The 15,939-nt window shown below is 39.7% G+C and overlaps 2 protein-coding genes across 2 annotated transcripts; both read right to left on the reverse strand.

The window, feature by feature from the left end:
• Positions 1–6,709: 6,709 nt before the first annotated feature.
• Positions 6,710–9,425, reverse strand: LOC148086557 (uncharacterized). Its single transcript, XM_087784699.1, has 2 exons — positions 9,293–9,425; positions 6,710–8,543 (listed from the first exon to the last, which is right to left on the reverse strand). Exons 1-2 carry the CDS (start codon positions 9,309–9,311, stop codon positions 7,306–7,308), a joined length of 1,257 nt encoding a protein of 418 aa, XP_087640825.1. The 5' UTR covers positions 9,312–9,425; the 3' UTR covers positions 6,710–7,305.
• Positions 9,426–9,784: 359 nt separating this feature from the next.
• Positions 9,785–13,489, reverse strand: LOC148086558 (uncharacterized). The gene is made up of 2 exons (XM_087784686.1): positions 13,348–13,489; positions 9,785–12,335 (listed from the first exon to the last, which is right to left on the reverse strand). Exons 1-2 carry the CDS (start codon positions 13,364–13,366, stop codon positions 10,915–10,917), a joined length of 1,440 nt encoding a protein of 479 aa, XP_087640812.1. The 5' UTR covers positions 13,367–13,489; the 3' UTR covers positions 9,785–10,914.
• Between the last annotated feature and the right edge of the window lie 2,450 nt (positions 13,490–15,939).

The following is a 15,939-nucleotide window of genomic DNA, read 5'->3' on the forward strand; positions in this document are numbered from 1 at the left end:
AACAAAAATATTTGGAGAACAGAGAGTCTCGTACCGAGAGTGCAGAAGATCCAGATGCGGAAGCAGTCAATACATACACAGAAGGAAAGTTCAAAAACAGTTTATTATGGTGTCACATGGGGGTCAAAATCAACAGTGAACTTGTGCACAGAAACACAAACAGCGAGCACAACAACGGTAATAATAATAACAATTCCATAATACTTGTAAATAAAAATATATTTAATTAATATATAATTAACAAATAAATATATCAACAACAGTGAACATTTCTAACAAGACAATAATTACTAGGATTAGAATTTATTTAAAAAATGTGCACACTACAAAGTAGAGAAAAAGTGGAGAAAATAACAAAATTAAATCTTTTTTTATTAAAGTACCTGACCACAGTGGGCAGGAAGGAGCGACAAAATGTAGCACAGGTGTACCAGTCTGGCACTGAAGGTTTTATTTAGTGCTATTAAAGTGTCCCTGGCTGTGATGCTCCCTTTAGTCACAGCACCTGTCCTTCAACAACTAGCTCCCCATCACTTCCTGGATCAGCTACAAGATCCTCTTTACTTTAAAAAAAAAAAAACCCTCCCGTGGACTTCAGAACACGTTTCAATAAACGAATTCCAACATGGGGTGATCTTTAAGACACTAAGGCAGCATTTGTGTCGAGTGAGAGGAGAAAAAAAAGTCCAGAGAGCGCTCGGATCTCATGAGAGAGAGAGAGAGAGAGAGAGGTCGAAGATCCAATTCAGGGACGAGCGAGTCACCACACTACGTGCAAGGTCGTTGATCCTTTTTAGTTGCGACAACATCATGTTTTACGCCCCACGAAACTGTTTTTGTGCTCGCTGTTTATGTTTCTTTGCCACAAATTCACTGTGCGTTCTCTTACTTTTGACCCCGATGTGACACCATACACCGGCAGGTCTGCTGTCTCCAACAAGTCCACCAAGATGTGAGACCACGGACGACTCAGAACAGGTAGGGGTTGAAGGAGGCCAGCTGGGGGGCCACAGGATGATTTTGCACGAGCACAAATGGCACAGGCAGCCACAAACTCCTTGACGTTGCGTGACATCTCCGGCCACCAGAATCCAAAAAAGCAAGAGTCCTAGTAACAAAGAGTCAATCAGACGGTCCAGAGGTGGGTGACTCTCTTGAGCCTCCAGAACTACCTTCTCGATATCCCAACTGGCCGCCCTAGCAAAGCATTTCTCAGGTAGGATGGTCTCATCCGCGAGGCCCTCCTGGGTAGAGCAAACTGCCGAGAATAAAAACGAAAAAGGGAAAAGAATCGTGTACGAAATCTTAATGGACTACCCGCATATTAAACAACAAACAACCCAGACACAAATCAATTTGTTCAAGTTGAAGTGATCAGCTACTTACTTGACGGTACATGTTGAATGGCGGTTTAGGCAGCAGCTGGAGACCAGATGAAGGTGGCAAGCGGGTGGATGCCAACGGAGTTGTAGATGAGGATGGGGATGAAGGAGATGACAATGAGGATGAGACAGACAGGAACGAGGGGATCAAAGATCTTTCGACGATATTCCGATGAATCACAGTGTCAGCTTCCTGGTTGTAGACACCTCAAGTGAACAGCGCTGAACGCCTGGAATGCTCACTTCGCTGAGGGAAAGTCTTTTAGGTCAGGAACACTTGCTTCTTACGGGAGGTAAAGATGATTCACGGGTTGCTTGCTTCTTGATGGAGATTCGCAGTCGGGGAGACGTGCTGCGAATATTGGAACAATCGGACCGGTCTGGTCAAGATTGAAAAGGACCCACGAAAACTTCGCGGAGTCTGGAAGGATGCTGGAAGCTGGTCCACATTTAATTTAATTTATTAGTTCAAGGACTCTAAGCCAGTCATACCAAGTTAATCATCTGTGCTTATGCTGTTGTTTTGAAGTTTCCTTTCACTGCTCCATAAATAGCATGAATCGTCTCGGTGATTGAAACTCTCTGTGAATAAAGGGAAGTAAAAAAAGGCTTATGTAATTTTTTTCATACAAATTTTTCTTGAAATGTTGAAATTAAAAGATATATTTCTGTACGTCAATAAATGTATTCTGCTATTAGCCAAAAATGAGTGATGTATTGTAGCCAGCCTTAAGACTACACAAGTCATCATATGACACCTGCCATTTGTGAATGACACTGTTTAAGAGCTGAGGCAAAATGAAAGAAAATAATAAGGACTATAACATGCGTTGGAGTAAAAGTGCCCTCAAAGTAATTTTATCAAATAGTAATGAGGTATTTGTACCCAGTTATTGTCAGGTTAGGAAACTGACTTAACACTATTAATAATTGGAAGTGTAAGAATCACAAACGAAAGCCAAAAACATTGCAATAGTCTAGATCCGTTGTATTGAACGTTTTTGTCAGAATAAAAACCACAAAGTAATTCATCTTTCTTATGTCTTGGTTGATAATCATGCCAAAGAACATGAAAAACAGGATACTTTCGGACAAGTACATTAATCATGAAACAAAGAATAATGTCATCTTAGCAGTTGCAATTTAAACATTATTAATTGAATCACCGCATCAATAGATAGAATATCCTTTGGCCGTTAGGTGACTGCAGACTAGTGTCAAACATAAAGGAATCAGTCGAAAAGATTGTAATGCTTTCAGCTCGCCAAGGTCCAACTGCTTCTCGCTTGTATCTGCAGCTCCTTGTAACAGGAAACAAAAATATTTGGAGAACAGAGAGTCTCGTACCGAGAGTGCAGAAGATCCAGATACGGAAGCAGTCAATACATACACAGAAGGAAAGTTCAAAAACAGTTTATTATGGTGTCACATGGGGGTCAAAATCAACAGTGAACTTGTGCACAGAAACACAAACAGCGAGCACAACAACGGTAATAATAATAACAATTACATAATACTTGTAAATAAAAATATATTTAATTAATATATAATTAACAAATAAATATATCAACAACAGTGAACATTTCTAACAAGACAATAATTACTAGGATTAGAATTTATTTAAAAAATGTACACACTACAAAGTAGAGAAAAAGTGGAGAAAATAACAAAATGAAATCTTTTTTTTATTAAAGTACCTGACCAGTGGGCAGGAAAGAGCAACAAAATGTAGCACAGGTGTACCAGTCTGGCACTGAAGGTTTTATTTAGTGCTATTAAAGTGTCCCTGGCTGTGATGCTCCCTGGCCATTAGTCACAGCACCTGTCCTTCAACAACTAGCTCCCCATCACTTCCTGGATCAGCTACAAGATCCTCTTTACTTTAAAAAAAAAAAAAACCCTCCCGTGGACTTCAGAACACGTTTCAATAAACAAATTCCAACATGGGCTGATCCTTAAGATACTAAGGCAGCATTTGTGTCGAGCGAGAGGAGAAAAAGTCCAGAGAGCGCTCGGATCTTATGAGAGAGAGAGAGAGAGAGAGAGGTCGAAGATCCAATTCAGGGACGAGCGAGTCACCACACTAAGTGCAAGATCGTTGATCCTTTTTAGTTGCGACAACATCATGTTTTACGCCCCACGAAACTGTTTTTGTGCTCGCTGTTTATGTTTCTTTGCCACAAATTCACTGTGCGTTCTCTTACTTTTGACCCCGATGTGACACCATACACCGGCAGGTCTGCTGTTTCCAACAAGTCCACCAAGATGTGAGACCACGGACGACTCAGAACAGGTAGGGGTTGAAGGAGGCCAGCTGGGGGGCCACAGGATGATTTTGCACGAGCACAAATGGCACAGGCAGCCACAAACTCCTTGACGTTGCGTGACATCTCCGGCCACCAGAATCTCTGTCTGAGAAAAGCAAGAGTCCTAGTAACAAAGAGTCAATCAGACGGTCCAGAGGTGGGTGACTCTCTTGAGCCTCCAGAACTACCTTCTCGATATCCCAACTGGCCGCCCTAGCAAAGCATTTCTCAGGTAGGATGGTCTCATCCGCGAGGCCCTCCTGGGTAGAGCAAACTGCTGAGAATAAAAACGAAAAAGGGAAAAGAATCGTGTACGAAATCTTAATGGACTACCCGCATATTAAACAACAAACAACCCAGACACAAATCAATTTGTTCAAGTTGAAGTGATCAGCTTCTTACTTGACGGTAGATGTTGAATGGCGGTTTAGGCAGCAGCTGGAGACCAGATAAAGGTGGCAAGCGAGTGGATGCCAACGGAGTTGTAGATGAGGATGTGGATGAAGGAGATGACAATGAGGATGAGACAGACAGGAACGAGGGGATCAAAGATCTTTCGACGATATTCCGATGAATCACAGTGTCGGCTTCCTGGTTGTAGACACCTCAAGTGAACAGCGCTGAACGCCTGGAATGCTCACTTCGCTGAGGGAAAGACTTTTAGGTCAGGAACACTTGCTTCTTGAGGGAGGTAAAGATGATTCACGGGTTGCTTGCTTCTTGATGGAGATTCGCAGTCGGAAAGACGTGCTGCGAATATTGGAACAATCGGACCGGTCTGGTCAAGATTGAAAAAGAACCACGAACACTTCGCGGAGTCTGGAAGGATGCTGGAAGCTGGTCTTTCAGCGCGGTCCTCAATGTTGGTGATGACCCAGTTTATCACACGGGAGGTGATAAACTCTGATGTTACGAGGTACACCCTGATGTTAAAAGGGTACGCTCCTTCTTTAGGAGGAACAACACGATTTTGCTAAGTTGAACAGCAGTTCTTACGCTGAAACTCAGCGATCGTAAAAAGGGCAAACACTTATGATTGGTTGACGTTTCTTCGGCGGGAAAAGGATCCTCCAAACTGACACCACCCTCCGCACCTTCTCACCTTTCCAGTTGTCTTTTCTTCCCATAACACAAGGAAAATCAAATGTACATTAAAAATGCTTTAAATCGATTTGTTCTTTCTATATTCTTTTCCCACGGAGCGCGGACATTAAAATAACACCAAACATGAGAAATTTAGGATAAGTGTTAACAAAATGAAGGTTTTGATAATGATTAATTCAATTCTTATATTTCATATGTGATTTCTTTCTTCATTTTGATAACTTCAAACGCCTTGCATATAGCTCCATTCACTTACAAGTATATTTCTTTAAGCAGGTAATAAACATTTCAATTAATATTATCCAAGACTATGTTTCTTGGTCAAGACACACACACATTTTGCCTGTGAAGACATCTGTTAATGGTTTCAGTGGTGAATAGCATTTTCACAGACTCTGCATCTGCAGGAAACCATAAAGTTCCTCTTATCTGATTCTTGTTGGTCAGAGTCTTGCATGAAGTGTTGTTGACCTCGGTCACTGACCTTTTTCCAAACTTCTCACCCTTCTTGCTTTGGGAACTCAGGCTAAAGGAACTTATTGCCTTAAACTATCACCATTCCTGCTGTGATTACTCAGGCAAGGTTGTGAAATGCAAATCCCACCTGGTCTGGTGTTGTCTTAACGTCGAGGAATGTTGACACAGATCCTGAGGAGTGGATTAGCTCTCAAAGACGGTTTCCATTGAATATAGTTCATTACACTGCCCTAAAATAAAACCAAGAGTAAAAAACTCCAAACTCATACTTCTCAGCCTTAACAAACAGTCTGTTCTCTAAAACCCCTGGAGAACGCGGCAGACATGGCTGAGATGTTCTTCAAGGGAACTAGGAAAAAAAATGTCACCAAGATAGACATAAACAAAGTAATTCAGGAAATCCCTTAAAACCTCATTAATAAGTCTCTGAAAAACCGCTGGAGCGTTTGTTAGGCCGAATGGCATGACCAGATAATCGAAGTGTCCTAAGGGAGTCTTAAATGCCCTCTTCCACTCATCACCCTCTCTAATACGCACCAAGTGACAAGCATTTCTGAAGTCGAACTTGGTGAAGAGCATGGCCTTGTTCAGTGGATCGAATGAAGGGTCTATGAGTGGGAGAGGATAGATTGTGATGTTGTTTAACCCCCTGTAGTCTATGCAGGGTCTTAGGCTCTTGTCTGTCTTGCTGACGAAGAAGAAACCTGCACCAAGAGGCGAAAAAGACGGGCGAATCAAACCGGCCTCCAGTGACTCCCCGATATAGGTGTCGAGGGCCTGTCGCTCAGGACGAGAAACCTTGTAGAGTCGACTATAGGGAAGAGAAACAAGACGATGGCGCAGTCATAAGGACGGTGTGGTGGTAGAGATAGAGCCCTTTCTTTGCTAAAAAACCTCACCCAAATCGTGATATTCCGGAGGAACGGAGGAAAGATCGGAAGGGGGAAAAACAGGAAGCAGAGGACGAGGGGTATCAGGGGCAGAACGAAGACATTGTGAAAGACAACGAGGACTCCAACCCAGTACAGCAGAATTCACCAAGTCAAAGTGAGGATTATGGAGACGGAGCCACGGGAGATAAAGAACTATAGGTGAAGAGGAAGGGGCACCCTGTCTTATATGAAGCAGTCTACCAGCAGATGACGAGGAGGAACGAAAAGGCAAATCAAAACCACAACATAACTCAATAGTGAAACTTTCATATGTAGACAAGACAGGCGAGTTAGACTCCCATAATGAAGTGACTCATTCTATTGCTCTACCCCGGAGGAGATTAATTAAAAATGCAATCTTTCGATCTCACAATCAGTAGAGTATGAAAATGGTTGTTGATCATATAATAACTGACACTGTAACAAAAACCACCCACACGCCCCGACACTCCCGTCATACCCAGAGGTGCATATTATGTGATTTTTATTGATTTTCAATCATCAAAGATGCATACACTGTTGCTTCAGTTCCAAGTCAAACACCCACAGGTAAAAAGAACAGAGTCAGCAGAACCAGCCAGTCTGTTTTTTGACATAATTCTCAGCGCCACAGTAAAATCATGACAATGTGGACATGCTTTTATTTATCATACAGATAATTTAGAATTACCTTTTAGTCGACACAATAAGCAAAAAAGTTCAGTATGTGTCCTGAGCATGTTAAATCTGTGTTGTGTCTTCTGATAAGAACAAAAGACCAAGCTTTTCTTTTTGCATGCACAATACATGTATCTTCAGGATTCAAATAATTGAAATTGGCTTTTGAGAAACTATTTGTGTTGGTAATCATCTTCACCAATGCTTAGTATTGATGTACAGATAATTGTTATAATAATATATATAAATAACCAGTGAAGCAATGTCAGAGTTCAACGTCCTGTTCTCGATTATGATTCCTAGTGTGTCCAACAACATTCGTTTGAGAGCTAAACATGTCTGTGAGCAACTAGAAGGTTTTCAGGATATCCTACAGATTGTTTTGAAAAGCACGCAGCCTTTTGTCATAAAACATATACCATAGTGTCATCAAATTCATTTTTTCTCTCAGGTGTGTTCTTTCATGTGTTTCGTCATGGTGCCTTGGGTCACAAAACATTCACCACACTGGGAACAATTAAAAGGTTCATCTCGAGAATGTATTCTAATATGTTTTTTCAAGGTGTCTCTTAGCCTAAAGCAATCCCCACACTCCGAACAGATGAAAGGTTTTTCTCCAGTGTGAATTTTCATGTGGTCATTCATGCAGTCTTTTCGTGAAAAACATTTACCACATTCATTACAGCTAAAAGGTTTTTCACCAGTGTGGATTCTCATGTGTAGCACCAGACTCTCCTTAAATGTAAAACATTTACCACATTGAGAGCAGCTAAATGTTTTTTCTCCTGTGTGCGTTTCCATGTGTCGTTTCAAGGTCCCCTTGGACCTGAAACAATTATCACAAATAGAGCAGGTGAAAGGTTTTTCCCCAGTGTGAACACTCATGTGCGTCTTCAGATACACCTCAAACCTAAAACAATGACCACACAGAGGGCAGATGAAAGGTTTCTCTCCAGTGTGGATTCTCATGTGTCTCCCCAGGGTGACCTTATGTCTAAAACATTTACCACAGTGAGAGCAAACAAAAGGGTTTCCACTAGTGTGAGTTTTCATGTGTGTCTTTAGGTATTTTTGCAGTGAAAAACATTTGCCACACTGGGAGCAAATGAAGTTTTTTTCTTCAGTGTGAATTCTCGTGTGTCTCCTGAGAGACTTTCCAGTTTTAAAATATTTCCCACAAGCCATACAAGTGAACATTTTAAAACAGGACTTTGTGTGTTGAGCAAGCTCAGTGTGTGAGGAACATTTTCTCTCACACCCAGAGCAGATCAGTGGTTTGTGATCGTCATCTTTCTTCTCACTGAAATTAACTTCTGGATTCCTCACAGAGTTTAAACATGACTGGGCGATACTGGGTTCTCTCCAGTATTCACTGTCATCAGTGTCAGATTCGGAACACAGCGACCTCTGCTGGTCAAAAAGTAGAGGCTTATCCAAGCGCTTTGCTGGTTCTGGTCCTTCACAGTTGTCTCCATCGATTTCTGATTTCATGTGCTCGGTAAAACTGCTGCTTGTTTCATCATCTTCACTCTTCACATCGACAAGAATAAGAGAGAATGGAGTGTCATCATCTTCTGCTTCTTCTTTAATTAAATTATGTTCCTGTTGTTCCTTCTGATCAAGAATGGATCTACACTCCTCCTGCTCCTTAACTTCTTCTTTAATTATCTGCAGCTGCCGCACATCTGCAAAGACACAAACACACGCAAGTCACTGAACTATTTTACAATTTAGTTAGTAGTATAATACAAGTAAAGTTGAGTTGAGTTGAGTAGTTGTTGAAGCAGTGATTCAAACAGAAGAAAATACATTTCTGACATAAACTACAGACTCAACAATTGGCTAAATTCTAAAGTCTAAATGTCACAATGTGTGTACTAATAAGAAATTAAAAAAGAATAGCAATGTTATTAATTGGTAATATTCTAGTGTGCAAGTACTTGACCTATGCTCTTTTGTGTCAGTATATTTTTATTGTTTTGGTATTCAAGACAGGCATGACATTAATTCACAACATTACATATACAGACAATTTATAGCAATCAAACCACCCCTGTACGTTTATGGAGTGTGAAACTGGGGTACTCGGAGTAAACCCAACAGACCCCCACAATGCCTTGTCAATTGCAGTTATAGACTTTGATCAATAATTATAGAACACACAATTATTAAACTGATGTTTGCTTAAATCCTTACAGACTTAAAAATAAATAAACGCTTAAACTGGTCAGTTTTAACATCACAGTGACCAACTTTCTTATTTTTTTAACATGAAATACCTACTGCTTCACTCACACTGGCTAAACCACGAATAGCTTCCAGACGTATAATGTAAATATATATTATATTTTGCATACACCTCCCAGGCACACATCGTTTCGTTTTTTGTACACAATATATTAGTGTAGCATTGACGTGCGTTGGTGTGTAGTACCAGGTCTCGTTGTCTCCATTTGTAGTCACGGTCCAATGCCTTGTCAGATATAAGCAATTTCCAATTGTCAGCTGAAGGAATCTTTTAGATTCTTAAGGACTTCTTCATCCTTCAGATGTCCCACGAAGCAAGATCCCGGAGATGCAGCCTCAGCTTTATTGAAACATGGAGGAGCATAAACAAGGGTGCACATCCGGGTTACGAGATCCGCTGTGATTGGTCGAATCCTTCTGGCGCGTTGCTACACAGGAAGTAGCCCCTGCTGTTCAAGCAGATGCATTGATTAATAGTTAATTTAAGACGTTTTTCACGTTTAGTTTTGAAAACGGTGAAAAAGGTCATGTTTAATATCTATATGACAATCCTCTTGACTGTCAGTGTCATCTTTAGACGAAACGGAACCAAAGAAAACAAAGAGACAGAAACAGTAACAGTGGCACGTTTGCAGAGATTTATTCAACCAAAAAGCAGACATAGAAAAAACCTGAGCCATCTTATGTGCATGAACCCCGAAAAAGAACCGCGACATTGAAAGAATCCGTGTCTTCTTATATCCTGGATTGCAGTCACAATACATTTACATTGATGGCGACACCTGTTGGCAACCCTCCGTAAAACATCACTGCACATCAACAGCCACAATTATTTTACCCTTGACTCGTACTTTTCATCACAAAACGTTACCTACCAAACACATTTTAACTGCTTGAGGACCACACCAGTCCCCCTCTCTTCGATCAAGTGATTGACAGATAGAGTTTATTGGCACTTACTGTACATAAAGGTTTTTTGTTGGAAGTCAGATTGAGAGGCGCCAGGTGTCACACATCCTTTTGGCCCGTTTATATTAAGCTGTAACTAGAAATGTACATCCCTGAGAATTTGATCCTCGCTTAAAAGGGCATACAAGATTAATTCCAAAAATTCTGTATGACTTCTAGTAGTCGTAGGGAAATTACAGGATAACATAAAGAAGTAATAGAAGGAATGACAAGTAAAAAAAAACAGAAATTATTATAGAACAACTCGGTTACAAACGAATTAGATACAAATAGATAACTTAGGGTCAAGTTTCAAAAAGTCTCACTTTTCATTTAAGAGCCAAGGACTGTTGACGTTGGAACTAAATCTGAACTAACTGGAAAAAGCAAAACGAAAACATTTCATGAAATTTGAAAATGAATGGTTTCTTCATATTTTTTCTAAAAGAAAGCACAATTTATATTGTTTAAAAATATATATTAATATCAAACCTCTGTATATATCCTGGCTTCTTTTCTGTAGAGCATTCTTGAATAAACTGCTTTAGACCAAACAATGAATAGTCTAATCAATCATACATCTTCAGGAGTTTAACTCACTTCATAACCTATGGCTACAGTATTCAAGCTTACTGGGCAGTTGAAACACTGACTGAACTTTTTAAATGTTTTTGATATCTATTGATGCAGTTTAATATTTCTCCACACATTGAAGAATGAGGTTTTACTCTATGTAAAACCTTCTAGAAGTTGGCTTTCGTCGTGACTCTGAATAATCATTTTAGTCATTGTTGTAAATAACCTGGTAAGCCATTTTCCAAACACCCATGTGATATTCATACGGCCAATTGACATAAAACTTTAACACAAAGAAGATGAAAGGTTTTCTTCTTTGGTGTGAGTTTTCATGTGTATCTTCAGGTTCCCTTGTTGTGTAAAACATTTACCACACTGAGAACAGATGTAAGGTTTTTCACCAGTGTGAATTTTCAAGTGCTCTTTCAGGTTCTTTCGCTGAGAAAAACATTTACCACATGCAGAACAGCTATAAGGCTTTTCCCCTGTGTGTATTCGCATGTGCTGTTTCAGTTTGTCTGTCCGACTGAAACATTTACCACAATGAGGGCAGTTGAAAGGTTTTTCTTCAGTGTGAGTTTTCATATGTTTCTTCAGACTTCCCCTTTGTGTAAAGCATTTCCCACAATGAGGGCAACTGAAGGGTTTTTCACCTGTGTGAATTCTCACGTGTCTCTCCAGGTGATGTCTGTGCAGAAAACATTTACCACACTGAGAACAGCTGAAAGATTTCTCTCCGGTGTGAGTTTTCATGTGCTGCTTCAAGCTTCCACTGAACCGAAAACAACCACCACACAGGGAGCAGACAAAAGGTTTTTCTCCAGTGTGAGTTCTCATGTGCTGCTTTAGGCTTTGTTGATGCGAAAAACTTTTGTCACACTGAGAGCAGCTGTAAGGTTTTTCTCCAGTATGGTTTCTCATGTGTGTTTTTAGGTTCACCCTCTGAGTAAAAGAATCACCACACTGGGAGCAAATGAAAGATTTTTCTCCGGTGTGGGTTTTCATGTGTTGCTTTAAATTCTCACTGAACCTAAAACGACTACCGCACAAAGAGCAGATAAAAGGTTTTTCTCCAGTGTGAATCCTCATGTGTTGCTTTAGGCTTTGTTGATGCGAAAAACATTTCTCACACTGAGAGCAGCTGAAAAGTTTTTCACCAGTGTGAATTTTAACGTGTCTCTTCAGAGCCCATCCATTTTCAAAACATTTTCCACAAAATGAACAAGTCAAAGATCCTTCACAGTAGGACTTTTTGTGTCGAGTCAGTCCAGACTTTGAAGAACATTTCTTCCCACATGCAGAGCATATCAGGGATTTATGATCATCATCATCTTTCCTCTCCACTTTTGGATTTTCCACAGAGTTTGAACCTGACTGAGTGTTACTGGTTTCTCTCCAATCTTCACTGTCATCAGTGTCAGATTCAGAACGCAAGGACCTCTGGTGGTCAGGGTGCAGAGGTGTATCTGAGTAATTGTCCGGTTCTGGTCTTCCACAGTTGTCTCCATCAACTTCTGTTTTCAGGTGTTTAGTCAAGCTGACGGTTGTTTCATCATCTTCACTCTTCACATCAACAAGAATGAGGGAGAACTGATTGTCTTCATCTTCATCTTCTTCTTTAAAGAAATTAGATTCTTGTGACATGTGATTGACTCTGATGTTGCTCTCCTGCAGCTCAGTATGAGTCACCAGCAGCTGGTGGACATCTGCAGACACAAAAAATACTTGGCTTATTACATAGCATAAAAGCAGTGGTCGGACCATGCCTATATACAAACATAAGGATACTTTTCTCACATAAAAACAAGTAGAAACATAGATAAATAACCCCAAGTACAAACAAGATTTAAATGTGAGTGTGATCTACATGCTCACACAAGTGTCTGCTTGAAAAAAACAACAACATAGTCGCATAACAGTCAAGTTAATCTTTACCCAAACTATTGATTTATTCCAGCTGTGTTGTTATGCACTAAACAATATCCTCAGACGCGTTGCTGGCACGTGACATACAGGAGATCTGACAGCTGCCTTACTAATATGAAAGCTTCTTTGTCAGAATAAACATTTGTCATGAATAAAAAGAAAGGATTCTCTACCGCATAAACCCAATCCAGCATGGGGCCAAAATCTTTAAGCACTCTTGGTCGGAGCCGAATCTTACATTTACCAAACTACCTTAAACCGTATTAAATTCCTTTCCTTCAAACTTAGTTTTACTGTTATTGAAAGTCTCTGTTTAATTGTTGACATCCATGATCTCTGTTCGTTATCGTAGTAACTGATATCTTTGTAGGTTACAATATCAACATGAATGTTAATATAATTTGATTTCTATCAAATCATCCGGCCACAAAAAACGACCTGCCGGGTGGGATTTAGGCCCCTGGCCACAAGTTTGAGACATTGTGTGTTGCTTGACAGGAAGTTAATTTTAATTCAAATCTAAGTGAAATAACAGTAAAATATATTATATCATTTTAGTTTAACAATTTTTATTAATTCTTTGTAGAGTCATACTCTATGCCATAATACCAGCTGAAACTACAACATTTCCTATTATATACTTTTTCTTCTCGCGGTTTTATTTTTTCATATTTCGACTGAAGCGCCTCAGTGCCATTTTAAAGTTCATGTTAAATGTAAAACCATGTAAGTCTCGGTCTACACGTTTAATACACACTTGACAGGCGTTGGTGTTCGTGTCTGTTTGTGTACCTGGACTTTGTGTCTCCATCCCAAACTGAATTGTCTTTAGTTGTCGGATACGAGAGACTGTCAGACGCGCCTTGGTATAAACAGTTGGACTCTAAAGGACAGTTTCATCTCCACAGGACCCCAGAAGAAAACATCAGCTTCAAGAAAATGGAGGAGTGGGCGGAGTTAAGGACGCACATCCGGGTCACTAGACAGTTGTTCTCTGATTGGCTGACCGCTAGACAGTGGCTGAAAGGAAATAGCTCGAGCTGATCTTACAAACAGCGAATATTAAAAAAAAATACAACCGATTTAACGTTTTGCCCTTTAAAATATAACATGTCCAATGCAGTGGTGGCTGGCCCATAGAGGGCGCTGGGGCGCCGCCCTCCCACAGATTTGGCTGTTTTTTTCATTAAAATGTATTTATGTTATTATATTTTATTTATTTATATATATTTGTAGAACTTTTCAGATCGATAAACTATATTTGCATTAATTCACGTTGTGATTATAATTTTGGAGCATAACACAAATTATTATCAGAATCAAAATATCATTATTTTGTCATTGTACATAGCAGGGCCGGGTCTAGGCAGGGGCAAGAGGGGGCCTGGCCCCCTTCAATAAATGTTGTGCCCCCTATCTATCTATCTATCTATCTATCTATCTATCTATCTATCTATCTATCTATCTATCTATCTATCTATCTATCTATCTATCTATCTATCTATCTATCTATCTGTCTGTCTGTCTGTCTGTCTGTCTGTCTGTCTGTCTGTCTGTCTGTCTGTCTGTCTGTCTGTCTGTCTGTCTGTCTGTCCGTCCGTCCGTCCGTCCGTCCGTCCGTCCGTCCGTCCGTCCGACCGTCCGTCCATCATCCATCTGTCTATCTGTCTGTCTGTCCGTCCGTCCGTCCGTCCGTCCGTCCGTCCATCATCCATCTGTCTATCTGTCTGTCTGTCTGTCTGTCTGTCTGTCTTCTGTAGAAACACAATTTATTAATATTATCTATTGTTTATGTATGCCCTTCAATGGCGTAATGGTCTTTTTTTCTTACCATAATGAAATAATTCTTAGGGGATTTTTTTTTGTCAATGCGTTTTTTTAAACTTTGATTTATTTATTTTTTGTTATGGGGGAAAATTTGTTAATGGATAAAACTGAAAAACTACAACACGCAAATCACGTTCAAATTGTCAAACAAAATGGGTAGATTATTCTAAAATGATGAATTTGAAAGTGAATTTATTTTCAATATACAAATCATAGTATTGCATCTATTGCAAAATATAATTGTAAAATAATACATCATTTTATTTAATTATTTGTCACCGCTATTTTAAGCTTCCTGCTCTCCAGTATGAATTTCCATGTGTTTTTAACACAAAGTTTTTGAATGCAAAACATTTACCACACTGAGAACAACAATGTGTTTTTTGCAAAGACTGTTTTTGACTACGGGAATTACCACACACTAAGCAGATGAAAGGTTTTTCTCATGTGTTCATTCAGGCAGTCTCTTTGTGAAAAACATCTACCACATTTATCACAGCTAAAGAGTTTTTCACCAGTGTGGATTCTCATGTGTGTCTTCAAGTGCACCTTTAATCGAAAAAAGCTACCACACAGATGGCAGATGAAGTTTTCTTCACAGAGTGAATTTACGTTTGAAACATTTATCACAGTGAGAGCAGGTTATTTTATTTTTAATAGTGTGAATTCTGTGTGAATGTGTTTCCTGAGAGACTTTCTAGTTTCAAAACCTTTTTCACAAGCCGACCATGTAAAAGGTCTAAAACAGGATTTCATGTGATTGGTCAGTCCAGTCCAGTCTTCGAGGAACATTTCTTCCCACATCCAGAGCAGATCAGTGATTTGTTACCATCATCATCATCATCATCATCTTTCTTCTCACTGAAATTAACTTCTGGATTCCTCACAGAGTTTGAACCTGCCTGAGTGTTACATATGTCTCTACAGTCTTCACTGCCATCTGTGTCAAATTCAGAACACGGCGACCTCTGGTGGTCATAGAGTAGAGGTGTATCAAAGTTAATGTCTGCTTCTGCTCCTCCAGATTGTCCTGTTGTTGATGTCTTCATCAACTTATTTTTTCACGTTTTTCGTTGCCGCTTGTTTCTTCATCATCTTCACTCATCACATCGACAACTATGAGGCAGAACTAAGTGTCTTCTTCTAATTGGCTTCATCTTCTTCCTCTTCTTTAATGAGAGGCTCTTCCTTCTCTTCCACTCTGTTCCTGAACTAGTGCTGCTCATGTTCTTCTTTATTAGCCAGCTTGGACACCTTAAGAGACACAAAAACACTCAAGTCACTAAACAATTGTACTATGCAATTGCATGAACCTTTCATGGCACCAGAACACTGTGGGTGATTTAAGAAAAGTCCAAATGAATTAAATCTGCTACTAATGATAGGACAAATAATGAAAGATATTTAAGCCTACCCTAATAACTAAGTTGCCTACACACTTGCGTACACTCTCTCTTAATAACAATTCAATTACAAATATAACACACATGACTTCAAATTTAGCACACCTAAAACATTCATGAAAATATGTTTATGTTATATATGAGGGTCTTGTCA

The sequence above is a fragment of the Callionymus lyra genome, chromosome 2, assembly GCF_982586985.1.
Source record: "Callionymus lyra chromosome 2, fCalLyr1.hap1.1, whole genome shotgun sequence".
Lineage (NCBI taxonomy): Eukaryota > Metazoa > Chordata > Actinopteri > Syngnathiformes > Callionymidae > Callionymus > Callionymus lyra.